The sequence below is a fragment of the Microcaecilia unicolor genome, chromosome 5 (assembly GCF_901765095.1).
Source record: "Microcaecilia unicolor chromosome 5, aMicUni1.1, whole genome shotgun sequence".
Taxonomy (NCBI): Eukaryota; Metazoa; Chordata; class Amphibia; order Gymnophiona; family Siphonopidae; genus Microcaecilia; species Microcaecilia unicolor.
This window is the reverse complement of record NC_044035.1, coordinates 312,768,576-312,780,973: the sequence shown is the minus strand read 5'-3', so window position 1 is coordinate 312,780,973 and position 12,398 is coordinate 312,768,576. Positions and strand designations below refer to the sequence as shown.

The following is a 12,398-nucleotide window of genomic DNA, read 5'->3' as shown; positions in this document are numbered from 1 at the left end:
AGGATAATGTACTATTTGTCAGTTAATTAATGTACAGCAAGTTCTACTCATTTTATTTTGGAACAACCCTTATCTTTATTGCAATATCACAAAGGTGTGTCCTTCACCCTAAGGGCCCTGATTACTTTTTTTCCTTCCAGAAGAACCCCAGTGAGCCCTATAGTTTGCATGACTTAGCATGAGCAGTGAATGAATCAATACTAGGCTATTCATTCATTATCATTCTTAGTGGAATAAAAAAAACCAAAACAAAACAAAAAAACCACATTTTCAATCCAGTCCTGGAGTATAATTTTTATCAGGGGTTGTAAAAAGTTATTTGCTCTTTCCTTGTTTCAGCTCTACAATTTTGACCTCACTCCAAAAGACTAGAAGACTTGTAGCTCACAAGATGTACTTTCTTACTGTATTATAGATCTAATTAATTTTTATTACTGTAGTAACTAAACATACACAAGGTCTCTACTTATTCCAAGTATCCTTAACTGTGTGATGAAAATCTCTTGCATCGACAGAAAGAATATGCTATATGGGCTTTTGGAGGAGAAAGTGGTATTATGAGGTATTGTGTTAACAACCGAAACGCATTCAGCATGACATCAAAATGGTGAAGGAGGTGAATAATTGGTACTGTTCTTCATCTGAATGCTAAATATGAATAAAAATCACTGCAAGACATCATTGAAATCATATGTACGTATACAAAAATCATGCATAAAATCCCCAGTCAATAATCCGCCTGTGAGTTTTCATTGGCTGGTTTACAGGAATTTCAGGGACAGTTCATCACCATCATTAAAAATAAAAATAGATAACTGAGCAAACCAGGAGGCAGTATTAGTTTTCCTAGTTTGCCACGCAAGCGGATATCTCATTTCCCTGTAGATGGTCTCCAAATGAAGTTTAATGTAAGGAGCAACAAAAACATGTCATTGTTGAAGACTTTTGGAGCACAGTCTGCCTACCTGAACGCATGCGTGAGCCCTGCTAAATTTGCAAGCCTGCTAGTTGCTTTCTGTACCTCTGCTCAGACTGAAAACTCAGGAGCGAGACACATCCCCAGGCTGGAAGCTGAAGCGTGAGAATTTCAGATTTCCTGAGTCCCGCCTTCAAAACGCTGCTTCGGTGCACCGGTAACCCCAGAGATCAAATCGTGCCTTTCAAGCAACTCTTTACGCTTTTCCCCCTCTTCTTGGTAGAGTTATGTGATTTCTAGCTTGAGAAAGGGCTAGTTGTTGCAGATCTGCTCTGTACGGAGAAAGGGTCCCTTTGGAGGGAAGGCTCAGCGTGTCTGCAGCAGCTATGCCCTGGGACACGCTTCTGGGCAACAACTCAAGCGGCTGGACTCACAGGGGTAATAGCTGCAAGGAAGAAGCCCCTGCCGAAGGGCAGCTTCAGCACTATGGACAGTTCTCTCCCAGCGTCTCAGTGCTGTTGGCGGTGCTAATGGCGCTTATGGTCCTAGTTACGATTCTGGGCAACGCTCTGGTCATCTTGGCTTTCATGGTGGACCGAAGTTTGCGCACCAAGGGCAATTTCTTCTTTCTCAACTTGGCCATTGCAGATTTCTTAGTAGGTGAGTTCCCTTTCTGAATGTCTTATGCAGAACTTACTTTCCAGAGCCCAAAGCACCCAGAACTTTGTGTTTCTACAACATTAGATGTATTTCGGGAAAAGTTTATTTATCTGGAAAAAAAAATTTTTTTGAAACTATTATGTAAGACTGCTAGAGGAAGTTTGAAATAGCAGTATGATTGGAGGGTAATTGATCTACCCTGGGGAACATTGCTGAAGGATTTCAGAGTCTCTCTCTCTCCCCCCCCCCCCCCCTCTCTCTCTTTCTCTCTCTCTCTCTCTCTTCGATAGCGCAGAATTAAACATGTAGCATTTGATTTTTTTTCCATGCAGGTGGGTTTTGTATCCCTTTGTATATTCCTTATGTGCTGACGGGCCAATGGAAGTTCGGCAAAGGCTTGTGCAAACTCTGGCTGGTTATGGACTACCTACTCTGCACCGCCTCTGTCTTCAACATAGTGCTGATTAGTTACGACAGGTTCATTTCTGTCACTAAGGCGGTAAGTGAGCTAGTGCCAGTACCTGATACACTGCGGAAAATGGGCTATGTTTCTAAACATGCAGAGTGCCACGATAAACTGAGGGGTCCGCAAAGGATAAACGTTCACCTGAAATACCTTCAAACGATAGGCTGTCTTCTTAGGTCATTTCATTGAACCACAGTATTTTCTGAATCACATAATCCTTGAGAGAGTAGCTTCCTCAAGGACTACGGAGAAAATATCTCCTATGCTTCAAAACAAAAGGGGAGATAGATATGAACTACAGGGTTCGTTCTCCTTGTCTGATGGGATGCTTCAAAGCTTTGCCCTTTCTGTTTATTCCTGGAGTTCAATAAAAGCAGATAACCCTTTTGACAATAAGGAGACTCTCGTTTGCATCCATCACCCTCTTTGAATATATCCCCGTTTTCGGTCCTGTTATATAATGAAACAAAAGGCAATATGGCAAAAGGCAACAAATGGTCAGTGCAATAAATTTTATATTGCAATTATATTTTCTTTACATTCGTTTAATCTACCTTAAAATAAACGCCATTGCATTTCTAGTGGTTCCCTTACAGAAAATAACAGAATGCAGTTCGTTATCACTGATATAAAAGACTGTCGGCGGGGGGGGGGGGGGGGGGGGGGGGGGAACAAAAAGTTTTAACTTGAGAGTTAGTGGCTAAGGACATGAATAAAAATATTTTAAAGAACATAAGCATTGCCATACTGGGACAGACCAAAGGTTCGTCGAGCCCAGTATCCTGTTTCCAACAGTGGTCAAACCAGGTCACAAGTACCTGGCAAGATCCCAGAACAGTAAAACAGATTTTATGCTGCTTACTCTAGAATATGCACCAGATTTTCCCAAGTCTGTCTTAATAATGGCTTATAGAAAGAATGTAACATGTTTGATAGAAACAATGCTGGAGTCTAGGGAGGTAATACTTTAGGCTCCAAGGATGTTTTTGTCAAAATGTAAAATATATCTCTACAGACAAAACTGTGCAAGCAAGCTTCAACACAACACTTCAAATAACAAAGCTTAAGTTATATTCACTCAATATAACTGCATAGATTCTTTAAAAAATGATGTAATGAAATCTGAATTTCTTCAGCAAAAACCAGTACTAACTTTGATTTTTCAAGTGCATTTACATAGATGATCAAGGAACAAAGAGATTAAAATGTAATGACCTCTTGGACTGAAAACACATTGGTGGGGGTGGGTCTCAATAAGAATGTGTTGAATAGTTAACAGTATGGGTTGGTACTTGGGGGGGGGGGTTGGATGTGGGAGAAGGGTTTGTTGTTGTTTTTGTTTGTTTGTTTTTGCAGTTCTATACATGCAGAATTTGCTTACAAGCTTCTCTCTGACAAACAATAATTTTTTAGCATTTTCATTCTTTAACTAATTTTTTTTAATCACTGTAAATGAGCAAAATGAAGAGATGACATCTGAAGACACCAGTTCAGCTTTCTTTGACATAGTTTTTTAGTATGGTTAGCAAAGGTTAAAACACCCTTCCACTCTAAGAAAGACCAAACATTTATTTATTTATTTGTTTGTTTGTTTATTTGTTACATTTGTACCCCACATTTTCCCTCCTATTTGCAGGCTCAATGTAACTTACACAGTACCGTAAAGGCATACGCCAAGTGCGGTTGAGAACAAATACAAGGTTATGTTGTAATCGAATAAGGTAGGTGTGTTTCAGGCACCATGAAGGTTGAAGGGAGGGAAGGTTGTAAATTGTCCAGAACGATCATTGGTAATGCTGTGTTGCCGGATGTGGGATTTTACGTTGGATCGGTGGGGTAAGTCTTTTTGAAGAGGTTGGTTTTTAATGATTTCCCAAAGTTTAGGTGGTCATGGATTATTTTCACAGCTTTTGGGAGTGTGTTCCATAGTTGTGCACTTAAGTAGGGGAAGCTTGAAGCATGGGTTGTTTTGTATTTAAGTCCTTTGCAATTTGGGTAGTGGAGGTTTAGGTATGTTCGTGATGATCTGGTTCTGTTCCTGGTTGGTAGAACTATTAGGTCAATCATGTATCCTGGGACTATGCCGTAGATAATTTTATAGACTATGGTGCAGATTTTGAAGATGATCCATTCTTTGATTGGGAGCCAGTGCAATTTTTCTCGGAGGGGTTTAGCATTATCGAATCGTGTTTTACCAAATATCAGCCTGGCTGCTGTGTTTTGGACGGTCTGGAGTTTTTTTGTGAGCTGTTCTTTGCATCCTGCGTAGATTCCATTGCAGTAATCTGCATGGCTCAGGACCATTGATTGAATTAGGTTTCAAAAAATTTCCCTCAGGAAGAAAGGTTTTATGCGTTTCAGTTTCCACATTGAATAGAACATTTTCTTTATTACTGAGTTTACTTGGCTCTTAAGGGTAAGGTTGTGGTCGATTGTGACGCCAAGTATTTTTAGGCTGTCTGAAATAGGGAGGGTGTGTACTGGGGTGTTTATGGTTGTTGGTTTATACTTGTTGTGTTGAGAGCAGAGAAGAGGATAAGGCAGTGTGTTTTATCAGTATTCAATTTCAGTTGGAATGAATTTGCCCATGAGTCCATGATGTTTAAGCCTTCCTTAATTTCATTGGTTATTTCTGTCAAATCATGTCTGAAGGGAATGTAGATTGTAACGTCATCTGCGTAGATGAACGGGTTGAGGCCTTGCTTGGATAAGGACTTTGCCAGTGGGATCATCATTATATTAAAGAGTATTGTGATAGTGGGGATCCTTGAGGTACTCCGCAAGCAGCTTTCCCTACGTCCATCTCAATAACAGACTATGGACTTTTCTCCAGGTTTTTGTACCGGTACAGGTAGATATCTTACATTTTCTGAAGCAAAGAATTCAATAAATCTTTCCACTATGGCCTTGTCCTCCCTGAGTGCCCCTTTTACTCCTTCATGATCTAATGGTCCCATGGATTCCCTCACAGGCTTTCTGCTTCTGATGTACCTGAGAAAGGTGTTACAATGAGTTTTTATCTCTGTGGCAACTTTTTCTTAATATTCTCTTTTAGCATTTTTTATCAGTGAATCTAGCTTGCCAGTGCTTATATTGCTTCTTATTTTCTTCAGTCAGATCCTTTTTCCATTCTTAGGGATGTTCTTTTGGCTCTAATAGCTTTTTTCACTTCACCTTTCAACCATGCTGGCTGTTGTTTGTTCTTCTTTCCACCTTTGTTACTATGTGAATACATCTGGTCTGAGCTTCTGTGCTGGTATCCAAGCCTGATAAATCCTAACCTTTGTGGCCAATCCTTTTAGCTTCTTTTTAACCATTTTTCTCAGAAAACTCACAGAAAACAATTTACAATTTCTCAGGTCTCCCTCATGCATTACTATCATCTTAGCTGATCAGTCCAAAAGCTCTCTGAAAAAAATACATTTTCAACTTCATCTTAAACTTTGTAAAAGAGCCCCCCCCCCCCCACACACACACAGATATTCACTGGGAGCTGATTTCTTTAAAAATGGGGTGCGCCAATAAAAAGCACTTTCTTGCCTTGAAACTAGGCAAGCTTTAGTTGAAGCTGGGAGTGCCAACCTATAAGTATTAGCACTTCATAAGACCTTTCCTGGAGTATAAAGGCAAATCATATGTGTCACATAAGAAGGGGATGCCTAAAAAAACACCTTATGAGTTGTATAAAATTTTGATTGTAACATCCTAAATTCTATGGGGAGCCAATGATAGTAAATATAAAGGAGCTTAACATGATTCCTCCTTTTTAATCCCCCCCCCCCCCCAACAATCTAGTCCCATCATTCTGTAATGTCCACAGGTGCTTAATCAAATAGCAATTAATACTCACATAAGCCACATTTCCATAATCCATTTGGAGATTAATAGCAAATGCAAGAGAGCCTGCAAAACCTCCTCCTCAAAATATGGTCAAATGGCCCACAACAATCCCAATGCAAACCACAAACAGGAATCCAAAATAAATCCCAAGTACCGGAATGACTCACAAACTTGTACCTGTCTTCCCAACAGCTGAGACACCATTGAAGGGCAAGGCAAATGACCATCTAGCCAACAAGTCCTTGTTTTCTCAGTGTTCAAATTTAAGTGTTACTGCTTAAGCCAACCAGTAACCACTATAAGACAGTCCTGTAAAGGAGTGAAATCAGGAGCATGTGAGATATCATCCACATACACTTAAACCCCAACATCAAATCATGAAAACTAATGGGACCAAAAATATGTTAAACAATAGAGGTGATAAAGATGAAATATGTTGAACTGGGAATTTGGTAGCGGGTCCTGTACAAAAAAAGTACATCCTATTAGAAAGAATTTAAACCAATCCAAAACCTGCCCCTCAACACCCAGTGTGGCTTCCCTTAATCCTTCCAGTACAGCACTGTTCAAAATCAACACCTTTACTTAACCTAGGCATCCCAAGGAGCAGCTGTAAATCCTGATACTGTATTTTTTTTCTTCACTCAAACTTTACTATTGATATTGGTGTTCTATCTGATCTGTTTTAGTTTTAAACCATAACCATACATCCAATCTTTGAAAAATCAGGATTTACATGCTTATGGGGCTCATTTTTGAAAGAGAAAAACATCAAAAAAATGTCATAAAGAACCATTTGGACATATTTCTTCTCAAAACATCCAAATTTTCGAAACTTGTTTTGCAGACGTCTTATCTATGCATTTTGTCTGCAGTGCATCCAAATCACAAGGGGAATGTTGGGGGCATTTCAAAGGCGGGATTAGGACGTGCCTAACATTTGGATGTTTTACTGCCATAATGGAACAAAACCAAAACGTCTAGGGCAAAAATTTCAACAGTTTGGTCTAGACTTGTTTTCATAACAAATAAGACACAAAAAGGTGCCCTAAATGACCAGATGGAGGGATTCAGGGATGACCCCCTTACTCCCCTAGTGGTCACTGACCCCCTCCCACCCCCCCAAAAATGTGAATAAAATAGTACTCATCAGCCTCTACGATAGCCTCAGATGTTATAGCCAGGTCCATTAGAGCAGCATGCAGGTCCCTGGAGTAGTCTATTGGTGGGTGCAGTGCACTGTAGACGGGTGGACCCAGGCTCATACCTCCTTCTACCTGTCACACTTGTGGTAGAAACTGTAAGCCCTCCAAAACTCACCAGAAACTCACTGTATCCACATATAGGTGCCCTATTTGCCCATAAGGGCTGTTGTAGTGGTGTACAGTTGGGGGGGGGGGGGTTTGGAGGGCTCAGCAGACAAGATAAGGAAACAACGGTGAGATGTGTACCTGGGAGCATTTATAAGATGTCCACAGCAGTGCACCCTAGAGTGCCCCAATGATCTCTTGAGATGTCTAGGGGACCAATCTGCTAAAAATGCTGGCTCCTCCGGCATGCCAATGGCTTGATTTGGTGCATTATTAACTTATGCAAGTTTTTTTTTTAAATGGCCTAAAAAGATAAACACACAAAGCACAACACCTTGTTCAAAATGCTATTTTCAAAAAAAGAGAGATGTTTTTTTCTTTTTTCAAAAGTGGGTATAATTTCCTATTCGAATTTGGTATGTTCAGCACAAAACGTCCAAAGTCCAATTTAGATGCACTATCAAAACTGCTCCTCCACATGAAATACACACTAAAATGCAGGTGTATACATGTCCAAATCATGAATACAGCTTCTAAAATAGCTGCCTTTGCATTGTAGTTCTGCTTCACACATGGGGCGTAGACATCAGTGTGAACTACTGTTAAGATGTGCTATTCTAGCACAGGCCTTATGTTAAGCAGTGAGACCTAGTTACAAATATTTGGAGTTATCAGTAAAATAACATGTCTTAATAGTAATTAACATTGATAAATTCTCCCTTCAAAGCAGGGGCGTAACTATGTGGGGCCACGGGGGAATGGGCCCCCATAGATTTGGCCCTGGCCCCCCTGCCGCCAACCCCTTCAACTCTTCTCCCGCCACCAACCCTCCCCTGCCGTCGGGTACCTTTGCTGGCGGGGTCCCCAACCCTGCCAGCTGAAGTCCTCTTCTCTGGCGCGGCCGCGTTCCTGATCTGCAAGGCTTCTGTTTCTGTCAGTCTGATGTCAGCAAAGGTACCCGACAGCGACAGCAGCGGGAAAGGGGGTCAAAAGGGTTGGCGCCGGGGGGGGTCAAAGGTGGTGGTGGTGGCAGTGGCAGGTCAAAAATGGCTGGGGGGGGGGTCGGCAGCGCCGGGGGGGGGACTAAAATGTGCCCCCTCATCTCAGGCTCTGGACCTCCTCTCCTGCTGAAGTCTGGCTATGTCCCTGCTTCAAAGCGTTCACTGTGGATTTTTATACATCGTATCCAGGGAGCAGCTGTAAATCTTAAGACCACCATAAAATTTAGAGGCTTTCCTTTTTGCAGTTGACATGGGGCTGAATCTAGCAATAATTAATTGCTACACCAGTAATGGCAAAGTTCTGAAATAAGTACACTGGATACAATACTTTGTTTCACATTGTGCATGTAGCACAACACAAGTCATTACAATATATACGTGATAGATAGATAGATAGATAGATAGATAGATAGATAGATAGATAGATAGATAGATAGATAGATAGATAGATAGATAGATAGATAGATAACAGACAATGTATGACATATGTAGAACTGGCCTTATATACCATTCTTTGCTTTTGTCCCAGCATAAATCATTTACACATTGAAATAAACCTTAAGAGAACCAGATTTAAAACAAGTTATTTTTCTTAATACTACTACTTCTTAATAAGCTTAGTACTGTATTTTCTAGTTTGAAGATACATTTTGTGGAAAATCCACAACTACAGGTTAATTATGAATGTTTAATTAATTGCACATTTATAACCCGCTTAAAGGGGCATTTTTGATATGATGTCTAAATCCTATTTTGGATGTTTTGCTGAAAACGTCCAAAAATCAAAATGACGAACAAAGCAATTTTTGAACCAGAAAAAAAAATCTCTTTCTTTCAAAATTGGCCATTTCCTTGAAGTTCTGTAGACATTTTGTGTTCAGTGATTTTACTTTTCTGACCATTTCTTGGAAAAAAAAAATCCATCCAAGAGAAAAACACACACACAAAAAAGCTGGGGGGGGGAATGCCAACATTCTTAGTACACTGGACACACAGACATACCAGCAGAGCAGTGGGGCACACTAAGGGGCTCTGCAGTGGACTTTACATAAAAGCACCCAGGTACACATCTCACCATTAGACCCCCTTATACTGTATGGTGAGCCCTCCAAACCCACCAAAAACCTTCTGTACCCAACTACACTACCACAGTAGCCCCTATGGCTTTAGGTGTCACCTATATGTGGGTACAGTAGGTTTTTGGTGGGTTTTGGAGGGCTCACACTTTCTACCACAAGTGTAACAGAGTGATATAAGGGCCTGGTCCCCTTCTCTACAGTGCACTGCACTGACCGCTAGGCTATGACAGGGACCTGCTTGCTGCTCTAAGAAGACTGGCCATAATATCTGAAGCTGTATGTATTATTTCATTTACATCTTTTGGGGGGGGGGGGAGAGGTTCAGTGTCCACTGTGATAGTAAGGGGGGGTCATGCCTTAATCCTTCAGTGGTCATGTAGTCATTTAGTGCACTTTTTTGTGACTTGGTCATGATTGATAGATCAAAACACCTAACTTTTAGCCTGAACATTTTTGCTTTGTTCCATTATGGCAGAAAAATTACCCCGTTTTGGGAACGCCCAAATCCTGCTCCCAACATGCCCCCTTGTGATTTGGACATAATGCAGACAAACTGCATAGAAAAGCATTTTAAAATGGGTTTTGAAAATAGTAATGTTGATGTTTTGGACAAAAAAAACCCCAAAACATCCATCTGCCTCTTGTGCCACTTTTTGGATGTTTTTCTGTTTCAACAATGAGCCCCTTAACTATCTTCATAGCTCAAGGCAGGGCACAAACAAGATCATCAAAGATTATAGAATAATGACAAAAAGTCAGCCTTTCATAACATTTGTTACAATCCAATAAGTCTGATCCTCAGAATATCTAACTAGACAAAGAGATACTATCTACATTACCAAGCTAAATAACAACTAACTTCAGGAGTCAAATTCTAAAAGCCAATTAAAACATGAAGTCTTTAAAGAATGTCCATATAGATATATATATATGTGTGTGTGTGTTATAAACATTTTTAATTAACCTGTTGCATATAACATCTGATTCAACATATTTTCCTTTCACACACACAGGTAACCTACAGAGCTCAAAAAGGGATGACCAGAGATGCAGTATTAAAGATGGTATTTGTCTGGGTAGCAGCTTTTCTTCTGTATGGTCCAGCTATTATCAGTTGGGAATACATTGCAAAGACAAGCATACTGCCCAAAGAAGAATGCTATGTAGAATTCTATTACAATTGGTACTTCCTAATGATTGCATCTACAATTGAATTCTTTACTCCTTTTATCAGTGTTACCTACTTTAATTTAAGTATTTACATTAATATCAAGAAGAGGACTCTAATGCGAAATGAAGAGCTGGCCCATGGCCAAGAAAACTGTGAAATGAGTTTCCAGGGGGAGAAAAAAGGGCACTTAATATTTTTTGTGAAACCTGCAGAGAAGAAACAAGGTGACATGAAAAAACAAGTTATCAGCCTTTCACCACCTAAACATTCTGGTGCAAAACACAAATCGCAGGATTTTGAATGTCAATCACTGGACTTCAATGTAGATCAAGATTTGCCACCCCTTCAAATGGGTGTCCCATCCAAAGAGCATTTCTACAAAACTGTGGAAAATGCTTGCAACAATGGAAGAACTGATATGGCTAGCACAATTGCAAATCGTTTTAGATTATCAAGAGACAAAAGAGTGGCCAAATCTTTAGCCATTATTGTGTGCATCTTTGCAATGTGCTGGGCTCCCTACACTCTTCTGATGATCATCAGAGCAGCATGTCATGGGCGGTGTGTCCAGCATTACCTCTATGAGATTTCGTTTTGGCTTCTCTGGTTGAACTCAGCAATAAATCCTATTCTATATCCTCTTTGCCATATGAGTTTTAGGAAAGCTTTTATGAAATTGCTGTGTCCTGGAAAGGCAAAAATCCACCCTAATATTTTCATGTGAAACACGATTTTATATTCATTCCAAACTTACTGGCTATATTTATATTGACATAAAACTTTGTATCTGGCAAGAACCAGTCAGAATGTAGATATTTCAATATTTATGTCTCATAACTCAAAATATATTTGATCTTTTCCTTTTTTTATTGTGGAAATTTGGAACATAAGTACAGACAAGACCAAGCATTTGCTTACACTGCAAAGCAGACCAGTAAAGAAATCTTAAACTATGAAAAATATTAGAAGAAAACAATATACCAAATGCTAAAGTCCACAAATTTGGGGGAGGAAGACCATAAGATTATTAAGAAGAAATATCAATCAGATGGTCAAAATGAGGCAAACAGTGAAGAGATGATTTCCTTGACTTGATCATTACATTATCAACCCCATTAACTATAACCCAGTTGTTCCTAATGGTGCTAACAATGATAGAACAATTGGTTGATGAACAGCCAAGGAGATAGTCAATTGTTCAGGATGAAAAGATACATACTTTGCTAGCTTATATTTTACAAAACATTTACAGGGGAATTTCAAGAAGAATAAGGTCCCTAATCATATCCCCCTTGGTCATAACAACAAAAATTCTCACCTATGTTTCTGAGTTTCCCTTGTGATATCAGGAAAAATCCAGGTGTTACTGTTAAGAAACAAATCATCCCTGTGTTTAAAGAAAAAGCACAAAAGCCAATCTCTATCAGCCTTTAATACAAAGGAAACCATTAAGGTTGATGGATTCACTAAATCAGAGTCAGATGTCTGTAGTATATCAGATCCTTTAACAAAATGAAGTCTTATTCAACATGTTATTTTAACTAACTTGCAATGTTTAGAAACATTTTAAAGGCTCAAATAACTTATCCGAACAATTGTCAGCTCAGGAGGGTGTTACTCTGGCATGAATCCTGTTTCACATAACGCTTTATCAAAGAACCCCCTGGAAAACAAACATATAAAATGAATATGTATATTAATTGGCGAGATGTTATCTAGACAAAGATATGACAAAAAACATGTATAGAAGGAGGGTGGGTACCATACAACTTGTGGGGGGTGACAGTGGTGTGAATTAGCTATCACAGGGCTGGTTTGGGTGAACACACAAACAGGGCGTAAAGTTATGGTACACTTGATTATATCTTGCAATAGTAGCAATGTCGTATGCTTAATTCTATGTCCTTGCAATATGGCCTATATTGGGTGCAATAGCAGACCAGTACGAGTTAGAT

The 12,398-nt window shown here is 39.7% G+C and overlaps 1 protein-coding gene across 1 annotated transcript; it reads left to right on the top strand.

Annotated features, from left to right (window-relative positions):
- Positions 1–1,211: 1,211 nt before the first annotated feature.
- LOC115469835 (histamine H3 receptor-like) lies at positions 1,212–11,369 on the top strand. Its single transcript, XM_030202544.1, has 3 exons — positions 1,212–1,576; positions 1,909–2,075; positions 10,286–11,369. The coding sequence occupies exons 1-3, from the start codon at positions 1,303–1,305 to the stop codon at positions 11,165–11,167; spliced, it is 1,323 nt and encodes a 440-aa protein (XP_030058404.1). The 5' UTR covers positions 1,212–1,302; the 3' UTR covers positions 11,168–11,369.
- Positions 11,370–12,398: the final 1,029 nt, after the last annotated feature.

Excerpts from the sequence above, each read along its gene's own strand:
- LOC115469835 (XM_030202544.1), top strand. The coding sequence starts at position 1,303 with ATGCCCTGGGACACGCTTCTGGGCAACAACTCAAGCGGCTGGACTCAC. Across the intron at positions 1,577-1,908 it reads CATTGCAGATTTCTTAGTAG|GTGGGTTTTGTATCCCTTTG; the intron begins GTGAGTTCCCTT and ends TTTTCCATGCAG. Across the intron at positions 2,076-10,285 it reads TCATTTCTGTCACTAAGGCG|GTAACCTACAGAGCTCAAAA; the intron begins GTAAGTGAGCTA and ends TCACACACACAG.